A 22,138-nucleotide genomic window follows, 5' to 3' on the forward strand; every position below is an offset into this window, starting at 1 on the left:
CGTAAAAAGTATATAGCATGAAAATCAAATATTAGAAAAACTTACATTTAATGAGCCTAACTCCATTCTTTTTTTAGAAAAATCTCAAACAAATTTAAGAAGCCTAGTTTTTAAAGAAATATGCAGGCTACAATGAGCAGAATCACTCTCCACCAATATTTAAAAGCAAAATACATTCATTTCTTGAAAATGTGTAAGGATACTACAATCACTCTAAAACACACTGCGCCAACTCGTTAAATTCAAATTTCAAAAGGGGACCACTGCACTGAGATGGTTATTCAGCTCCAGCACAGGTTGGAAGTTCTGTGTCTGAACTGCCTGAGGCCATAAGTGTTTCCAGATTTGTGGGGGTTTCTAATGACAGAATATCTGCAGATGATTGGTTTAGTTATAGCCCCTCTTTCCCATGTCCCTATTCCTCCTTCTGTGTTCCTCCAGGGGCTCAGGCTGGAAACCGGGACATCTGCACTCTACCACTGAGTTACTTCCCTATCCTGGGTTGAACATCTCTAATCTTAAAATCCAGAAAGTGACATGCTAGAAAATCATAATTTGGGGGGGATCACATCAGCTCTCTTTAACTCACATTCTGAAGTTCTCAGGATCACAAAGGCCCATTCATTGAAAGGAATATACGAAGAAGTGCAATGTGAACATACATTTTAGACAGGTCTGGGCCCTCTGTGCAAAGGATTAGCAGGAAGGAGGCAGCAAGAGCTACTGGAGGAGTAGATGAGTTACAAATAGAGATTACCAACAAACACAGTCAAGCCCAAAGATTCCATGGACAGCATCTTGACTTGTAATAAAGTGAACAGGCAACTGTACCTTCAAGCACTCCCACAGCTAGGAATCTTCCGTAGAACAACTCCACCATAGGGTTCTTTGGCTTCTCTTCATCCCTAGAGCATGTTTAAAAGATAGAAATAGGCTTATAACTTTCAGATCTATAAATAATTGAGAAAACATAGAAAGAACCATTCAAAGGTAACATTCGCATGGTTATCACACACACAGCCCGTTATTTATTGTGTCACCTTGGGCAAGGTACTTGAATTTATTCTTCAATCTCTTCACCTGTCAGCTAAGGATAATTACAGTAATTGAGCTGGCAGGATGGATATGGGGGCTGAATGAGTTACTGCTTGGGGCCAGCTCTGAAGAGAAGCTAGTCATGCTCAGGAGGTGCTTGCTCTTCCTATTGTCTCTATGCATTTCCTCCCATACTTTAAGCCTGTATAATACTGGCCTTATTGGGAAGGGAAAGGAATCTTTAATCCAAATAGATTCCTTGAAAAAAAAATCAAGTCATTTCCCACATTTACATAGGAAAGGGCCCCAGTGAAGGGACCGAACACCCAGGTTCTGAAGCAGAGGCTCCACAGTCCCAGCATCCTTCCCTCAGGCTAGAGCTCAGACATTCAAGCTGCTCAGCAGGAGATTTGGCCTTTTTGTCTGAAGGAAGCAAGGAAAATCAGCAGTTTTAACATTGTCTTCTTTAGGACTTATACTCTGCACCTCTAAAAGACACTCTTTAACCTGGTCTATATAAAACTTTGCTGTGTCCACAACTGTACAAAGGAATTTTTTATGACTTTTGTGTTTAAATTAATAAAACCAACTTGTGAAGTTCTATTTTTAAAGTGAGAGACAAACACCAGTCTCTTGCTCAGTGTGTTACACAGGTCATCACAGGATCCTTAGACCCATTAAGGCTCACCTGGGCCTTACAGTAATCCCACCTCACAAGACTTCTGTTTCTTCGAGTTTGACAAGTTGATGTCTCATACATAAAGGACCTAGTGCTTGTCTTTTAGATGATCAATTTAATTTCAATTAATTGTCTTCAAGGTCCAATCCATCCATGTTTTATGAAATATCAGAACTCCTATTTACTGGAAGCTGAATAATACACTATTGTTTTGTTCACTCATTATCAATGGGCATTTGGCCACTGGGTATGCAGCTTTTATGAACGTGAGTATCCAATGACTGCTTCAGACCATGTTTTCAACGCACTAGTACACATGCCCACAAGTTAAGATGCAGACAATACGGTAACTCTATTTTCAATCTTTGGAAGAACTACCACACCATGTTCTGTGGCTGCTATACTATTTCATAGATCACCATTGCACAAAGGAGGGTCCTGACTTCACATTACTTGGTATTACTTTGACAGCAGCCATCCTAAGGGTAGAAAGTGTTCCCACTCATTCTACAATAAGGCCCGTTATTGAACTCGTTCAGTTTCACTGCCAGGTTCATACCGTGTGGTTACTGAAGTGTAAGCCTAACAGAGGTTCCTGCTGGCCTGTAGCCCTGACTATGGGGAGAACAGAGACCCTTACTTATACCCACTGGGCACATGTGAGCATAAAATGTTAAGTCGCTTGTTTAGGGTTGTTGTCACCAATACTATTATATAGCCCCAGCAGTTAAATTATATTTGACTATCAAATCACAGTGTTTACATAGCACAAAGACTTAATCTCTGGGCATCTTCATAATAAGGACTTTTCTAAACTGTGATAACCAAAATTCTAGAGACTGATTTGACATATGGAAAACATCCCAAAAGTGAAAATTCTAATTCTTTAGATGTAATTACTAATAGAAATCAACATTTCTATGTAGAAAATCAACATTCTAGGCCTCTCTCCTTTCCGATCACACAAATGAACTCCTGGAAAGAGTAACAACCTATCTGATGCCTTTGGAGTTGATAACTTTGCAGAAGCAAGTAGGTGTGTCTGGTTCTGAACTCTCACTGCTTATTTTCAGAGCGCCTGCGTGAATTCCGGCACGTTCTACATCGAAGGATAGCACGGCTTTCCTACGGCGTCAGCAGCAACATTTCAGGACTGTCCGCTGTGTTCTTCTTTGCACCCTCCCAGATGCTCTCCACTCCCAATCAGAGTTGATGAACCCCAGGAATGCACATCAACAGAGTACATCAATAATGTGGTTACATCAACAGAAACAGGGGGCACACAACTAACGACGAGTCAAGAAGCAATGGAAAGTTCTACTAGAAGAGACACACCTGTCACTTGCAGGAAAGTAGAAGAAATCGAGTCTATTACCAATGTCAAAGACAAAAGAAACTTCACTGACCAAAACACTAAGACTAACTGTGGGAGTGAGAGGGGGGCCATAATGCAAAGAACACAAGGCTCCAGGGCAGGTAAGGAACAAGGAGAAAGCTTCGGTCAGTGCTTTCCTAGCTGTGTAGGGCCTCTGGCACAAAGATAATGGATGGAGAACTTGGAGGGAATGGGTTGCTTCCCACCATTGGGGAAACAGGATCCCTCCCTCCGTATACTCATACCCTGGCTTTACAGGCACAGCAGAGAATGTTCCTCAAGATGGGCACAGCAAAGTGGCTCAAATCAGCTTAACATCACAACCAGAAAGAACTAAGAACTACTGAGAAGTAGAGAAGGATAGATTTGCAGTGAAATTGAAGATTTAGATAAAATAGGAATGAAAAAAAATTCTGAACATTTTAGGGAAATGGCAAGCACAGTTATAACCTGGGGAGTGGAAGATGGAGGATTATAGATACAAGGCGACAGGGCAGTGTGCTTTAGAATATGCTCTATGATGTTTACCTGAGAAGAAAAACTAGGAATTTCAGGGTACCACACCAAAGCACTGAGAGAACCTCCCAGAACAACCGTTAACGGATGGCGATAAAATGACTGCTCAACTCTGTTAACTTCATGTTCAACTGCTTTGGGGCATGAGAAGGCTAACTATTAAGGGCAAGAAACATGCACTTTCCTAGAAAAGAAACAGCCTCTCAGGAAACAGAGTCATGGAGGGATCCCACACTTGGGAATGCTACCACAGTCTTCCTGGAGCCGAGTGCTGGTGGAGTCCACCTGTCAATCACGTGAGTGGGTGGACCAAGGAAGAAAGTGGAGGTGAAGGATGATTTGGATATCCTAACTCCAGTTCCACTAATCGTCATTGTGAGGAAACAATCAATCTGTGACCCCAACAGCCAACGGAAAGAGCAAAGAGCAAGTGAACAGGAAGAACACCCTCGGACCTAATAAGCAGCCCTGGCGCTGTATGCAGCAGAGGCTAGCAAAACGCTACAATCTAACTCAAGCCTTCTGTTTCGTTTCCATTTCTGCTGCTGCTATAGAATACCCCAGCCACAGAGCCGCTTAGGGCGGGAAAGGTTTATTTGGCTTATAATTCCAAGCAACATCCCATCATCTCAGGGCAGTCCCCACGGCAGGAGCTTGAGATAGCTGTCCACACACAACACATCCACAGTCAGGACCACAGAAACACTAATGCACTCATGCTGCCTGTTCCCATCAGCTGGCTTTCTTCACGGTTAACACAATTTAGGGCTCAGTCCATGGTATGGTGCTGCCCGCATGCATGGTAGGTCATCACACCTTAATTAACAAGATAATCCCTCCCTACCCCCACCCCCCCACCCCCGCAGATCTGCTCAGACACCAAGCCTGATCTAGATAACTCCTCAGTCAAATGCTCTCCTGAGATAAGTCTAAGTAAGTTGTTTCTGGTTGACTTTTAAAACTAGCCATCATAACTTCTTAAAAGAAGGGATGTGACAGATCCACAAACACACACAATGTAGGTATGCATGCAACTCAACTCTAAAGATATATGACACCCGAAAAGATGTAGCATCAAGAGGCTGGAGAGATGGTTAAGAATGCTTTTCTATTCCTGCAGAAGACCCAGCATCCCTATGGCACCTAACAATGACCTGTAACTCCAGTCCCAGGGTTTCAGCAATATCTTTTGGCCTCCACAGGCACTAGGCACATACATGGTACACATACATTCAGTCAAAACATGCATACACCTAAGTCATTTAGAAAAAAATTAGATAAAGCATCAAGAAATATAGTCAAGACTGGGGACACATGCCAAAAGCAATCCCAGAATTGTACTGCAAAGGTATTATCTTCACTGGATGCTAGGTCATGGGTCTCAGAATCATCAAGAGCAGATTCAGTGCTGAAGTTTGAATAGGAAGTTTTGGATAAGTAACTAAATGAAGCTAAGATGAAGACAGAAACCAGCCTTGGAGGCAGGGGTTACAGGTCTAAGCAATTATATAGCAAAACACATTGCTAGAGACATTCTCATTCAGAAAGGGGTTATCTAAAAATTCCTAGTCAATTGAGTGCTGCTGGACGATAAAGATCTCAGAAGGAAAATGCACCCTAAGAGTTTGAATGGAGAGAAAGGGACACCTGATGACAGGTGGCCAATGCCATAAACTTCTAAACAAGCTGAAAAGAAAGCAACTCTCAAATGCCTTTCTATGACTAAGACAATTTGCAAATGTTTAATTTTGTTCCCCAAAATAGTATAGACTTGGTGCAAAATTTATGTTTTTGTTTGTTTTTTGTTTTAACTAGTAGTATGTTTGATTTTATTAGATATATGAATATTGAATATTTTCTTTTTAACTTCAATTTTTGACAATTTAAAGTTTATATAATGAATTTTGTTTTTCACTCCTCATTCCTCTCATCCCTTTTCCTCTCCCACTGAAGTGCTTCTTTCTACTAAGTCCCACCCTACTTTCATGGCATCTTGTATGTGACCCACTGGGGATAATTACATTGTGTTGCCAGAGAATAAGAGGTTATTTATTGGAGAAAGAGCAACTTATCAGAGGCTATACCACTGAAGAAAATGATGCCCTTTCCCTAAAAACTATTAGGTGCCAAACACTCCTCAAGATGGAGTAGGGGATCATTTTGCACACCAAATCCATGATGAAATGCTGATGGGTGCAATCATGTGCAGATAACCAGAACACTGAGTTCTTGAGTACAAAAGCTCTATCATGTACAGAAAATGTCTTCTACTGGATATCTCCATACCCGTTGGAGTTTCCATTCTGTTTGTTCTCCCCTTCTTTCATGATGTCCCCTGACCCTTGAAGAAGGTGCTATAGCTGTCCCATTTAGGGCTCTGTACTCCATTGTCTCTTCTTCTTAGCACACTACTCAGTAAATCACAACCTATGGCAATAGGACACTTCTCTGATTAAACTTGGGCACTGTACTACCAAGGAAGCTCTTAGTAAGATTCTCTCAGCTTGGTGTACTTTCACAGACAGTGGTCTATAAGCAACTCACTACTAATGGCTGGCATTCTGCAGAACTAAAGCCAATAGGGTTTTCTCAGCTTCTCTTTCACCTCAAATTTCTGCCATTTTTCTGGCAAGAACATAAGTCAGAATTACATTAAATTATGAGATTAGCACTACAGGGTCAAAAGGGTAAGGTAATATGCTGGTGCTAGCTGTCTCTGTGTGTCCTAATAATCCTCTGGATCTAAAATTTAAGCATCCTCAGCTCAATATCTGTGGTGCTGAGATAACTAGAGATATTTCAGTAAAAGAACATGACCTGCAGATGAGGACCCCAGCTCTGTGCAGGCACAGCTTACTATGGAGCCCATAAAAACTTATCATAACTCTAATTCCAGGGAATCCGAGACCTTCTTCTGGCCTCCACAGGCACTAGACACATAATGTGGTGCATATATAGACATGCAGGCAAAGCACTCATATACATCAAAGAAACACAATAAATCTTAAAACAAAACATGAAAAAAGAACCCCATAAGGGAAAGAAGAGTTGACATAAGGAGAGTGTCCTGAGGAGACTGAGCAAACTCCAAGCCAATGAGAGAACCTCTTTTTAAACAGTAGGTGAATGGCACCTGAGAACCAACACCGGACGCTGACCCTCCACAGTCCCCACATGCACGCATGTCAAGGCTTTGTGCTCACACCTAATGAGCAGCATGCATATGGAGGGGAACTGCTCATCCTGTCTTCAGGAAAGGACTTAAGGTGAAGTCAAGTTTTTGGAAATTCATGCCCAGCTAACCCTTTCTTCCTCATGAAAAACTGAATCCAGGAAAACCACGTGGCTGTAAGATCAGTACTGTTAGGGATCTCATATCAGATCTGATAGTACCAGCTGGCAGCCACCCAAACTGTGTCCCCACAACTTCCAAAAGCTTGTTCATAACACAGATAACACTGGGATTCCCAAAGTCTCTCTTGCTCGGATGTCTGTACTGCACCCAAGAGAACAAAATGACTGTCATTTATTGACTTTAAAAGCCCATCATTAAACATCACAGTGACTTACGTTTCCTCTTCAGCTTTCATTTGAAAGGCATCTTCTAACCAATCTAATAACTTGTGTGTAAACTCACTCACATCTTGCTGTGGAAAGAAAAAGGGTTGGTTGGTTGATATTTGATCCTATTAACAAAGATACTACATGCTGCAAAATAAAACTTACAGCCAGTAAGTACTCACAAAAGTAGAATGTGACTGAATCCCATAAAGTGCAATAAATTTTTATAATTTAACCAGGATAAAAAAAAAATCAATATTTTTAAAAGTATTATAGTCACAAAATTTCATTTTAGGAAACACACACACACACACACACACAATGTAACAAATGAATTTATAACAAAATATTAGTTACCTCCTCCCTATATAGTTTGCAACAAATCCATGAAATGAAAGACTTCCTTTCACTCAGACTCTCTGTTTTATACAAAATTATCATCATCTTTTCTCTTAGAAAAAAGACTAGTGTTTTTTGACAACTGTTTTTTTTAATTCATATATACTTTTTGATCCATATTTACTTTTATCAAGATATTTCTTAACTTTAGCAATTTTAAGTCCAATAATTTAGTCTACAATTCTCTAAACCCCAAGTGAATTCCACATTCAGAAATAAATATCACCTTTTGTTGTCCCTTTCTTTGGTGGCTGATCCCCTAACACGAAAAAAGTAGGAGCAAGTGTTGGCCCACATAACCACTACCACCACCTACACAATGTTGCTTGGAAGACAGAATAGGTTTAAAAAGAGAAAAACCACCCATGGTATCCAGTTCATGGTATCAAGACTAGATAGACGAGTCCACATAGGTAATTTTCCCTAACCAAAGTAGCCTCAAGAATAAAGTAACTTCCTATGTTTTTCCACATAGTGCTTAGGTCAACCAATCCACTTATAAAATGCTGATGCTAAGGTCTAGGAAGAGTAGCAACTCTAGCGCTGCAGAGGTAAACGGGACTGAGCTCAGCACACAAGTCCAGTTCTATCACCTTTGGTAAAACAGCAGCAAAAAATTTACTCAGAACCTCAAAGAGTAACTTTCACCAAATATGAGTCTTTGTAGAAATTACTAAGAATCTCCTGGTGAATTTAGCTTATATAAAAGTGAGCCCTAACTCCAATAGTGGTCATCCCTGTGGGGCATAGAACAAGAGAAGGCAGTAGGCACAAATGAAGACAGGTAAAAATCAAAACTAGCCTCCCAGGGTCAAACGATACCAGATAATGATAGAGGCAGGAAGGACGCTCCTCCTGTCAGAGAGCATGGCTCTGCAGAATCTTCCTTCTAAACCCTTGGCCTCAGGGTATATTAATAATTTTCCATTGTTTCTGAACCAGAAGATTTAATTTATAACTGTTCTTAAACAACTTTACTCATCTTAAAGACTGTAGCTAAAAAGAACCAACAATGTTTTCTAGTTATCACAAGTCTTGGAAAGAATTATTCTCTCTTTTTTTGTAATCAATCTAAAATTTGCAATTACACAATGAAAATTTAGCAAAGTTCACTAGGATGAACAAGTAAGATCTTAAGAAATTTAAGATCTTAAACTCTAAGAAAAGTATGATTAAAATTGACAGTATTGTCATACACCAAAGAATCTCCCATAAAATTGCTTCATATTTCCAAACATGACATATTCAGGGAGAATATGAAACATAAGTACAAAAGATGTTAAAAGTAATCACAATACTCATGTGCCTTGGGTACGTATTTCACTAACTCACTAATGTGTATGTCAGAAAATCACACCTGTACCTCTAGAGAAAAAGAAGCCACAACGATAAAACTAGTTGGTTCACACAAAGCAAAGGTATTCACACCACAGCGTTCAGAGCACAGAACAGCAAAGTACCAAAGATACCGAAAGATCAATGGGCTTCTGTAGAAAGTGGCGGGGGGGGGGGGGGGGGGACGTGGAAAGCAGGGAAGAAAACATGTCAAAGCACGAAAGCTTGTGTAAAACTCACTTTACACCAAGAGTGACTAGAGGACAGCCACCAATCACAGCGAGGAGGCTAGAGCGGTAAGTTAATAGTGAGCAAATGAACAGACATTGGAAGTGGAAGCAGTGCTCTAAAGTGGGTACTCTGGGATCATTGGGGAACATCGTTTTATTACTTTTAGCTTGTGTTAGTACTGCTGCAGCGAGAAAGAATGAGTGAAGAAGCCAAGTAGACGGAACACATGAAAAGCACGGGGCTGTTTTGGGAAAAAAATTTAAAGGGAAAACACCACAATAGAAAAACGTTGTTGTGAGCACTTTGTGTCTGCACATATTTTCTGTACAGCTTCAAATTTTTTTTAAAGAAAAATCTAGAAGACAGAAACACAAATTTTTTTCTCCTGAATCCTGCTCTAAATTTCCATTTTATGAATCCAAGTAACATACAGCTCCCTGTCCAACAGGCAGGGGCTCTGTCACCCTCTTTCTCTATGCGTCATCTATGTCCCTTCAGTGCCGCGGACTCTTCAGTATTTATTATGTTCTACAACCGTATGTGCTACCATGTGTGCTCTTAACCCGTCTGACGTTTCAAGTAGCAACGCTGGTGTACAGCCATGGCTCTTTTTCCATAAGAAATCATCCACAATGTTGTTTTTAACAAATGTTAATAGAAGGGTACTATGGCCGGGCGGTGGTGGCGCACGCCTTTAATCCCAGCACTCGGGAGGCAGAGCCAGGTGGATCTCTGTGAGTTCAAGGCCAGCCTGGGCTACCAAGTGAGTTCCAGGAGAGGCGCAAAGCTACCCAGAAAAACCCTGTCTCGAAAAACCGAAAAAAAAAAAAAAAAAAAAAAAAGGGTACTATGATATAACCATTAAAAGCAAGAAAAATGACTGAAGCAGTATTTTTCAAAAACCCTTACAGGCAATCCAGGGCAACTAATCCCGATCAGCAAAGGCAGGGGCATGAAAACCACATATACTATCCTGCACTTGGGTCATCGCACGTTTGTTGAAATCATCACTTACAGGGGCTGGAGTGATGGCTCAGTAGTTAAGAGAACTAACTACTCTTCCAGAGGATCCAGGTTCAACTTCCAGCACCACACGGTGACTCACAACCATCTGCATCTGTATCTGCATCTGCAGGGGATCCAGTGTCCTCCTCTAGCTTCCAGGCACACACCAGGTACTTATATAGTACATTATATATTATATATGTATATAAGAGTCTTCATTTTGTTCACTACTTTCTTTTTGTTTGTTTGTTCATTTTGTTGTTTTTGTTTTTTGAGACTGGGTTTCTCTGTGTAGTTTTCGTGCCTGTCCTGAATCTCACTCTATAGATATATAGATATATAGATATATAGAGACCATGCTGGCCTTGAACTCACAGAGATCTGCCTGCCTCTGCCTCCTGAGTGCTGGGATTAAAGGTGTGTGCCACCACCGCCCGGCTTTGCTTTTCTTTATCAACTTCCATCATTCTATAAATTACAACTTCATTTACCTTAATACCTCCAATTTGGACATGTTTTGCTTAGTTTAAAAGTTTTCCAAATAAGAAAATAATGATTTCAATGGCTTCAAGTCGTTATTAATAAAGTTTAGTAATGTCATCCTAAATCAACAGATACACTTGAAAAAGTGTCATAAAGATCTATAAGATTACATAGAAACAGTCAAATAAAAGGGACAGGAGGCTACCTGCTGTGAGTCATTTGATTTGAAGGCATCCTTCAGAATCTCAACTGCTCTAGATGGATCAACATATTTCCTCTTGGTACCAACAAGAAGTGCAAAGAGATACCTCAGTTCCCGCATAAAAGGTAAATTCCGATGTTCCTGCAGAGAGAAAGAAAAAATAAAATAAAAATAGTATCCCCAACGAAACCAGCAGGCTATTCACTGGTCAACAGATACTTCAACAGGAACCAGACGGTAACTAACATCTATTAGGACAGATCTGGCACTCTTATCACATTGAAAAGGACTGTCAGCTACAAAATTCAAAGGAGTTAAGAACTACAACAGAGGACCTTAGGCTAGCCTCACAATTTCTGCATAAATACCACATATTCATAGCAAATTATGTCACTACCCAGCCAAGAATATCCAGCTCATTTAAGTCCGTTCATGATAATCTTTCCATTCATCAGGGTGCAGCTGCTGCCGACAAGGACGACCAGAAGAGCCAACAATGATCAGTGAGAGCTCAGCACTCGCCAGGCACCATTGGAGTGCTGTTCTCCAGTGAGCCCATTTAAACCAGACCCTCCTCATCTAGGAGTGCTTTAGACCCCTCCAAGTCAACAGCGCCTCCAAACGCTCCATCTCCTGGAATGAGTCTTTAGTACGGACCACACTGTCAGTTCTCATACGATGACTCTAATCATTTAACCAATATTAGGCCTGCTAATCCTTACTTAATGACCTAATAAAAACTAATGCCTATTTATATACATAGATAGATAGATAGATAGATAGATGTCTATATATATATATATATATATATTACTTTATACTTTATTAATAAAAGCATTAGTACATTTTGTAAATTATAAGATTCAGAATAAATTCATTGTAATTTTTCAATTTAAATGTTTAATAAGTATAATGTTAGCATAATCATTAATCAGATCAAGCCCTAACATGAAATCTTAATTTTATTCTCACTGGGATTACAGATTTCTCAACAATTTCAATGTCTCTTCTCTTTTATGCTACACAAAACAGGTATTCAGTTCTTACTGGTTGATTATATCCAACCTTCTGGGAAAAAATGAGTTTTAGTCACTACTTATTTTAAATCAAAAACATTTAAAAATCATGAAATGTATGGAACTTGGTGAAATGCTTTAGGGCAGCAAACTGGAAAATCAGTTCTCATAATAGTCTTTGCAACAATAATTTTAGCATAAATTTTCAAGATACTATCTAAATTTGGGAAGGTTTTTAATTTCCATGATTGGCATTACTATAGCACTATCAATATAGTTCTATATAACTGATGTGGAGCAATACAATCTACAGAAAAATTATTGTTCTCTCAATGAACTAAACAGGGAGTCTTGAGAAACGGGAAGAAATTAAAAGCCTTGTTATTTAATCCCCAAACTGCACACACACCCCTGAACCATTCTCTCATAAACTAATCCTAAAGTGAAATCTGTAAGCCATAAAGAACTCCAAATGACATTTATTTAAATACATGTTCCATCAACAGGAATAAGAATAAAGACAAAACATATATATAAAAACAATAACCTTTTGTCCAGTCTTTAACTCTTTCTCCAACTGCCCTATATAAGTAAGTTTTTAAAGTATAAATATTAATTTTAATCTACACAACAATTTCCCCCAATATCCTGTTTCCTAACATCCACTTCTTCATTATCACTCAGCCCATGACAAATGAGGACACTCCTTATCAAATATAAGAATAAAAGAATTTTTTTTTGTTTTGATTTTTCAAAACAGGGTTTCTCTGTGCAGCTCTGGCTGTCCTGGAACTCTGCAGCTCTGCAGTTCTGTAGACCAGGGTGGCCTCGAACTCATAAAGATCTACCTTCCTCTGTCTCCTGAGTGCTGGGGTTAAAGGCGCACGCCGCCACCACCTAGCACAATATTTTTTTAATTAAGAGAAATTCTGCCAAGATTATTTGGAAAGTAAAATATTTTGAAACATCTCTCTGTCTCGGCCAATACCTGCAGCCAGAAAATCTATCAAAAAGTATAGCATTATACAATAAAACAGAGCAACTACTCCATTTGACTAAATCATAAAAACATTGGCACATATAAAAACTATTTGAGCACTACTACTTTTATAAACAGGCTTGTTGTGGTATAATTAATGCACAATACATACACCATTAAAAAAGACACAATTTCCCAAGCTTTGTGTATGCATTATCACCATCCAGATTTATTTATTCACCACCCCAAAATGTGGTTACTCCCTAGCCATCTCAGCTAACAACAGTCATGTTGCATTTTCTGAACATTTATACAAATGGAATTATCCTCTAGGTATTTGCTTTAGACTGCTTTTGTGCAATCAGTATTAGTGCTTCATCCACATGTATGTGCACACTAGTAATTTGTTACAATTTACTGCTTTGTAGCATTTTATTGTAGATTAAATAAAACTTATTTTAATCCAACTGTCTCCTCTTCAGTTGCTGCATACACTGGTGTGAAAATTCTTATGGAGATACACACTTTCATTTGTTTTATAAAAACTTTGGGGGGCTTGGAAATTCTCTGCTCAAAGAATATCTGTATGTGGGAGACAGGGATCTGCCATTATTTTTCAGATAACAATTATCCTATACACTAAACTTAACAATAGTTTAAATAACTTAAAATAAGGGAGTATATAATTCTAGATGAACAAACTCTATCTAAAATACAAACTTGACTTTTTAAGGAAGTCCTGCCTCTTATTTGAAATGCACACAATATTTGTGGGAAATTTTATTTGCTTAAAAGATATTCTTAGCAGTGCATGCAAATGGCGTCTCTGTAATATGATTAAAGCAATGCCAGGTGTAGTCTGTATCTTAACACATTGGATTTCAAGTTCACTATAACAGTAAACATGTCATGAGTTCAACGTAAATTCACTATTAAAAGACAATGGCAAATGTTATATTTATACATTTAAAACAGAAAATATCTTTCACTATCTCGAGTGAATTTAGCATAAACCAGTGACTGACAATTACTCACAATTCCAACACCGGTTTAAAAGGCATCAAGCACAGTTTCCCACTGTTACCATGCCATAGTAAAGACCTTCATTTATCAAAGCTTATGCAAATTTTCACAATATTATTCTACATAAGAGCCTTTCAAAGAATGGAAACGATAACTTTCCTTCCACTGCAAGAAATAAACTTCTCTAGCATGTGCTCATTACACACTCCACTTGGCACACTAATTACATACTCCTCTACCATGAGCTCATTACACAGTCCTCTACCATGTTTATTACACACTCCTCCAGCATGCACTCATTACACACTCCTCTACCATATGTTTATTACACACTCCTCAAGCATGCACTCATTACACACTCCTCTAGTGTGCCCTCATTACACACTCCTCTAGCATGCACTCATTACACACTCTTCTACCATGAGCTCATTACACACTTCTCCAGCATGCACTCATTACACACTCCTCTAGCATGCACTCATTACATATTCCTCTAGCATGCACTCATTACACACTCCTCTAGCATGAACTCATTACACACTCCTCTAGTATGCACTCATTACACACTCCTCCAGCATGCACTCATTACACACTCCTCTAGTATGCCCTCATTACACACTCCTCCAGCATGCACTCATTTCACACTCCTCTAGCATGAGCTCATTACACACTCCTCCAGCATGCACTTATTACACACTCCTCTAGTATGCCCTCATTACACACTCCTCTAGCATGCTCTCATTACGCATTCCTCCAGCGTGTGCTCATTACACACTCCTCTAGCATGCACTCATTACACACTCCTCTAGTATGCACTCATTACACAGTCCTCCAGCATGCACTCATTTCACACTCCTCTAGGATGAGTTCATTACACACTCCTCCAGCATGCACTCATTACACACTCCTCTAGTGTGCACTCATTACACACACTTTTATCATGTGCTCATTACACACTCCTCTAGCATGAGCTCATTACACACTCCTCTAGCATGTGTTCATTACACACTCCTCCAGCATGAGCTCATTACACACTTGGCCAGCATAGCTGAGTACCCTAAGAACTTCACAAGTAATTCTGGTATATACACACAGACAATGACTTCTTTTTAAATAACGTTACAAACTGATTTGGTCTTATCAAACTATGAAAAATAAGGGATTGAAGTTCTATAAAATGGTAAAATAAAAGAAACAAAAGTTAAGCACAGCACCCATAAGTACCCAGTTGGAAGTAATTCTAACTAATGCATATAAATTATACATGCTTCTACTGAGAGATGAGAAGGGCAAACTGGTATACTAACGTGATACAGAGAGGCAGCAGTCCAAACACCCTTGGAAAGACTTACACTTGAAGACATTTGCTTACTTTCTCTAGCAGTATGGCATTGTTAAATTGCCTTGATTCCTTCTTTTTTTTTAAAGTAGTTGTTCATTGGCCTGATCCAGCCCAGAGATTGTGGCGTAAAAGTTGGCTGAAGTACAGGTTTTATTTCCTCTAGTGTGCATTATAAATGTTTCATGTATTTGCAGAAAAAGTGGTTTTAAAAATTAAACACTAAAAGGATAATGTAACTTAATAATTTATCACTGTACCAATGGGTCACACAAAGTTCAGTACATCACTGAAACCCAAAACGCCACCTCCTTTGTTTCTACAGCCCATTGCTTTAAGACCACTGGCTCTTTACAGAAAATGACCCAGTACCTGCACCAAAGTACATAATCCTCCCATACAGTGGCTTTCTTCCACTAAGTATAAATGCATGCATGCAAATCAGACCAATTTTATTAAGATTAAAGTTATAAAATTTATAAAAAATAAAATAGGCAATAATACTGTATAGCAGACACTTTTATAGGGGCTTTACATGCTTACCTCATTTAGACTCCTCAGCATCTCCAGGAAATAATTACTGTTGCTGTCTACACTACAGATAAGGAAATCCCAAAAGAAATGCAACTTGCTTTAGACCCGTAACTAAAACCCAAGCATCAGAGCCTGGAGTCTGATCTTTTCAACCTTCCTCTGCCTACCACTAATGTCCAACACGGAGGGATGGGTTTGCCCTGGACCACCACACGTCATGACTGAGCTTTAAAGGATTCTTCCGGATGATCAAGTGAAAAGAAAGGCTGACGCTGACAATGGTTGTGAGGAGTCCACTGAGGAAAGCCCTTCAATTATACAATGCAGTCTACAGGTGTACTATAATTCGACAGCCCTATGGGTGAGGGGTCCTAAACTGGCCACATGGAACTGGTATGATACTGTGACACACAGAGGAAGAAAATTCCCATTTATGATATATAGATAAAAGGATAGGAAACTACTATAATAGAGATTAATGACATAACAGTAAAATTTGAACAGTTTCAGGTTTGATGGAGTAAGTAAGTGCTCCCACAATTCTTAAAGAGAAAAGAACATAAAGACTAAGTATTCGGCTTTTAAAATCTTTTATAATTTTACCTTTTGGTTTCGGGGTAAATCTTGAGCATTTGATGGAGGCTTGTAATTCAGAACTAATCTTCTAAATTCCAAAAGATTGAATAATGACTGAAAAAGAACAATTTAAAATATCTAAGAGAAAATTCTAGTAATGGAATTGTGAATATCACTGTTGTCAAGACTCAGTCTTGACAACTATACTCTTTACATAAAGAACAGCTGCAACCAGCAAAAGAATGGCTATTTTCTCCCTGAGAAAAGTCTATTCTTTATATTTTAAAATAGTATTCCATTTTTAAAATATTTTTGGATGGGGGTTGCAGGGAATTGAACCCAAGGCCTTGTGTATGCAAGGCAAGTGCCCTGGCTAGTATGTTATATCCAGTACCAATATCTTATTCTTTCTAACTAACACTTATCTTATTTCTAACTAACACTTATTTTATGCAAAGCACAAAATTGTACAAGGACATTTTTAAAGCACACAGAGTATTACATTATTAAAAACTATTTAGGTTACTATGTCATTAACATGAAGTTTTCCTAAACTGGATAAAATACAGTGAAGAAGTTTTTAGATGTGTTCTATTTCAGATTAATTACCTACAAAAATTAAGTACAAATCAACATACTCATCAGATACTAGGTGAAAAAAAAAAAAAACACAAAATATTACATATTCTCTTAATGGCCAAAAAAACAAAACCTGGGAGACAAATATATAATTATAAAAACAGAATAATGCAAAAGTACATAGTAGACTAGACACTCATGAAAGACTTTCTAGCATGGGGTTTGTTGATGGTTATTTTAGCTGCTGGAAACCGAATCAAGGCCTTGGACTTTCTCTACCACTGAGCTCAATTAGCAGCCACACATGACCTTGAGTGCTTGCTAAAAGGTAATTTGTAATCCACTAATGACATCATAACATTTGTTCAAAATGAATATACAATATTTACAGACTAGAACACATACTTAGTAGACATAAATTCATCTGAGCATCTCTGTAAGATTTTTCTTATAAATATTTTACATACATGTAACTATTCCTACGAGTTTTACAGTGTTGGGATAAAGGTATGTGCCACCATACCCAGTAAGGATTTTTTTTAAATAAACATTATAAAATAATTCATTTTCCTGTTATTATTTTGCTCCTTTGAGGAAGGATCTTGCCATTAGCCCAGCTCATTGATTCACACATTTAATAAGTACTTATGGAAAACCCATGGCACGCACAACACTAGGGACAAAGAAGAAAGAACATTTAAAATATGCAGTCTCTTCTTCCATGAGAATTATCATCATATGCTGGAAGATTAAAGGATGAAAGGAGGGGTATACATCAGAAAAGATACAGATAAGGCTGCAGATGAGAAGCTAAGCAGAAAGGCAGCATTTTGAAGCCAGAGCTTAATCCAACAAAAGGCTTGGATCACAGTAGCAAGACTAAGGAAATCAAACAAGGAAAAGGAATACAGAAAAGCAGAGCTTTCAGATTTGTGAAACATCAAGAAGAGAAATCATACACCTCTTGATAAACACAAGTAATGGCTGTGATGCGCAGCAAGGACTCACTGGAGCATTTCAAGACAAAAAAAGACTAGCAATGCTGCTCCACACTAGGATGATGACCTTGAGAAATGGCACCTGGAAAAAGTCACCTCCTTCTCAATACAGTGGTAGAGGAGGAATGCTTGAGATTGTAGGAATAGGCTAGAGCTTAAAGGGGGAGTCTCTACCCCTCTTGTGAGGGAGTTTCAGAGAAAACTGCCAAGGAAGCATGAGAACCCCACAACCATGCTTTGTCCTCACCCTCCAATGTCTTCCTTGATTCTGAGCAGTAAGAACTTCCTTTGGTGTGGGTATGCAAGTAAAGAAGCTGCTTTTTCCCCATTTTATAAAGATTTATGAAGTATAGGATTCTAGAAGTCCAGTTCCTTTCACTTCCAAGTGCCTATCCACGGAGAAGCAGCTGCTGCTGCTTGCAGCTCTGAGCAGGTGACACAGTTACCTCCATCTTGTCTCTAGACCCTGGAAGAGTCTAGAACTAAAACTGCACAGAGCACTCAAGTCAGTGTGAAGGAATTCCAACCAACCTTCCAACAAAAGCTTTGGGTGCTAATGGAGGCAGCAGTAAACGAAAAATGCCATTTCTGAGTGAGTAGTCACATCTCAGCTCTCCCCTGAAAATCAAGTGATGTCAGAAAAGGGAAAAGAAAGGAGTCTCATAACTAAACATAAAATAATAGCTCCTGAAAATAATGGTGAACATTGGCAATACAGTAAAAAACACAACTGAACACGTGTGAACATATGATGTTTTCTACCCACAGATTTCCATGGTATGAAGTTTCATGTCGTCCCTAAAAATCACCTTTGTTAGGTTGTGATAACCCAAATTTCTAAAGTGAAAAGATTGTTTATTTGTGCTGGGTATTTAGATTTCTGCTAGAGAAGTCAAATCTTCTTTAATACCTATAGAATAACAAATTTTAAACTAATAAAATTACTACTTTGTATTAAGGAAGAATATGGTCTCTTTTTTTTGGTATGTTCATACACACACACACACACACACACACACACACACACACACACAAGCTTGGTCACCTAGTGAACTTTGGGTAGATGGATGGTTACTCCATCACATTTGAGCTGAGACAGTAAAAGAACTTTTAACATAAACAGGGTTCCTGTGGCTCTGTTAATAATAATTTATCACTTCAAATGGGAATTTCCAGTGAATTGTCAGGAGAAGTGAAGAGCATTTATCTAACTATCAAATACTGGCTGTATATAGGGACTTCCTCTTCTTGAACTTTTCAATGAAAAGTGCCTGACGAACGAGAAGCTTTACTGTCCACACAGTGCTGGGAAGAAGTTAGGCCAACACATTCAGGAACACTCGGATCACAGCTTCACATCTCTTCCTCTAAACTACGCCATGGACAGAACCTCACTAATACACAGAGAAGAGAAACAATCTACAAGGACAATCCTAAGACACAACGGTAAGGCCCACAGGACTTCCAAGTATCACGTAAATGTTATCTATTGCTTTGGGCACATAAGTGAAAAAAAATTTACAATGAAGCCTACTGTCTAAGAAGCCCTAGTCATCCAGGTACCCTTAGACTGTTAATGTATTAGGAAATCAAGGACTGAGCCATCTTACTTAGCGGTGTCTATCATAACATAGCAGGAATGAGTCAAGTCCAAAAAAACAAAAGCAAATCTACTTATATGGCCCATGTGCCACAAAGCAAGCGGGGGTGAGGAGGTGGGGGGGGTGGGGGCCTAAAATCTATACTAACTTCACAGAAAAAACTGAAATCACAGATTAGTCACCTAGCCATGACAACGAGCTGACAGAAAATGAAAGGCATGAGATACTTATGTCACTGTGCACAAGCTGAAGCCAGCATGAAAACATAGACTTGGAAAGCTACAAAATAGTCTTTTTGAGCATAAAAGCAAATGGCACATATGCTCGATGATTTCTAAGTCCTTATTAGGAACAGTAAACAATTAAGCTGCATTTTAACGGCCTTGTGAAACTAAACACAAATTATTTAAAGAAGGTTTAATTTAAATTTTGAAATTTGATTATTCATACTAACAGAATGAAAAAGAATTATGACAACTGTCATTATTCTACAAAAGCTCAAAAACAAAGATCACACTAAATATATTATCAAAAATGATTATTCCGAGTTGAGAAGACAGTGAGTATGTGTATTTACAAACATCTCCTATTTTGGAGAAGGCTAACAAAACATTTCACAAGGATGTTTTAAGGTAAAAATAGAATGTGTTAATCTTGATTTATCAATATTTATTCTTTTCAGCATTCTAACATATGTACTGTGACGTATTTGCACATCAACACCAGCCTCAAACAAAATGCCTCTTCAAAGAGTCAATTTGTAATTGTGAATATAGTAGTATATTTTATAAATATTTCCTTATGTGTAAATAAGCTGATCTGATTCACAAAAATAGTTAATTCTAATTTCCTACCTTGGTTACAATTATTCTCTCAACTTTCAGAGAAATACCGACAAAATTACCTTCGTTCTACCTCTTCAGAAATCAATAAAGGCAGCAATTACAAAGGCAAGAAAGCAGGAGAAATTAATCTTACAGAAATGGATGGTATTAACCTGTGTTCTGTTGAAAGGCTCATAGTGGAACCAGGCATTGTGCTACAGGCCTGTAACCCTAGCACCCACGAGACTGAGGCCAGCCTGGGCTATCTACTAAGAGCTGATTTGAAAATTAAATTTGTTTTTAAAAAGAGACTCTATTTTAAGACAAAGAAACTTTTAATTAGCCAGGTGTGATGTCTCAAACCCATAATCTCGGCCCTCAGAAGCTGAGGCAGCAAATCCTAAGTTCTAAGCTAGCCTGGGCTATATGGCAAGAACTCATCTACCAACAGAGAACAAAAGTCCCACTGGGAATCAAAGACAAGAGGGGCTAGGCAATTGTGCGATCAACCCACTAAAGCACATACATGGAAATCCTGCCTGAACGTCTCCTTAAACCATACAAGAAACAGCACGGCCCACACCACTGCTCCCCAGGCCTCCTGATTAAGAGCTGAACCTCAGCCCTTACCTGGATCACAGCACTAAACCAGCACGTGTTGCCGACGTTCTTCAGCCCAACCGGAGCTTTGTCTTGTCTTTTTCGGTCGTAAGGGTTTCGGGAGTCCCTCCAAACTTCTGTAGGTGTTCTCTTCAAACATGCTTTATTCTCTGCTATGCTGGCTTCCAGAACTCTTAAGAAATGAACACAGAGTGTTGAAAAAGACTGACGCTGTTACAGAACACACTAAGCAACTTCATGTGATGGGTGAACTTGAAGACGTTACACAGCTCTACTATGTCCTGCGAAGTAATACGTGATGCTGACATTACTCATGAAGCAATTAGATGTCATTAAGAACATGGCAGTGGCCTTCCCACACACACACACCCCTCCATCAACACCTGAGGTGGGTGAGGTGGAAGAGCTGACTCTGAGGTCATTAGAGCAAGAGAGCTGTCCCTACCCCTCATCAACTGCAGCACTCGGGAGAGTGGCCCCTATGCCATGCCTGGGCAACACAGTAGGTGTACATGTGGGAGAACTAACCCTGAGGACATGACAGCAGGAGAAGTGGCCCCGCCCCTTGCTCATCCATGCAAGGGGTGAACTAGCCAGAGCAATGCAGGGGAGTTCACCCTGGTGGTGAGGACAAGGGAGAGCTGGCAGGTTGACCGACTATGAAACTACCCAGGTCCAGAACCAGGGTTATGGGTTAGCCCACCCCAACATCCACTCCATCTGTGATCTGCTGGAGCACATGAAGGGACCAGTCCTGCAAACCCAAAGCTGCAGGATCTCCACAACACAGGGCAACACAGGATATCCAAGAGGAGTTCCAGGGAGGACCCAAAATCAATAGTGTAGGAGAAACCAGAGGCCTCGAACCAGGCCAATGCCTCTGTTATGAACACTTGCAAATACAGATATATGGACAAAGGGTTTACTGCATGACTCACTGTGTCACACTGCAGCTTCCATGAGGAGATTAAGTTTTCTTTTTTTCTCTGAAATTTATTTTATTTAATTTATTTTTGGAAGGTTGCAAGGGTAGAGGATGGATACAAAGGGACAGGGAAATGAATGGGATGGAGATACATGATGTGAAAGACACAAAGAAAAAATAAAAAAGAAAATTTTTAAAAATTAAAAAAGAGGGCTGGAGAGATGGCTCAGAGGATAAAAGCACTGACTGCTCTTCCAGAGGTCCTGAGTTCAATTCCCAGCAACCACACGGTGGCTCACAAC

The 22,138-nt window shown here is 39.2% G+C and overlaps 1 protein-coding gene across 4 annotated transcripts in view; it reads right to left on the reverse strand.

The window, feature by feature from the left end:
- Usp25 (ubiquitin specific peptidase 25) overlaps positions 1-22,138 on the reverse strand; it is a 104,731-nt gene that overhangs the window by 41,320 nt on the left and 41,273 nt on the right. For all 4 annotated transcript variants that reach the window (XM_059277836.1, XM_059277835.1, XM_059277838.1 and 1 more), the window contains 5 exons: positions 20,921-21,083; positions 16,316-16,402; positions 10,825-10,962; positions 7,176-7,252; positions 832-905 (listed from right to left, as the gene is read on the reverse strand). In XM_059277836.1, the coding sequence (XP_059133819.1) occupies positions 832-905; positions 7,176-7,252; positions 10,825-10,962; positions 16,316-16,402; positions 20,921-21,083 (539 nt within the window). The remainder of the gene's footprint in view (positions 1-831; positions 906-7,175; positions 7,253-10,824; positions 10,963-16,315; positions 16,403-20,920; positions 21,084-22,138) is intronic.

The sequence above is a fragment of the Peromyscus eremicus genome, chromosome 12 (assembly GCF_949786415.1).
Source record: "Peromyscus eremicus chromosome 12, PerEre_H2_v1, whole genome shotgun sequence".
NCBI classification, from domain to species: Eukaryota; Metazoa; Chordata; class Mammalia; order Rodentia; family Cricetidae; genus Peromyscus; species Peromyscus eremicus.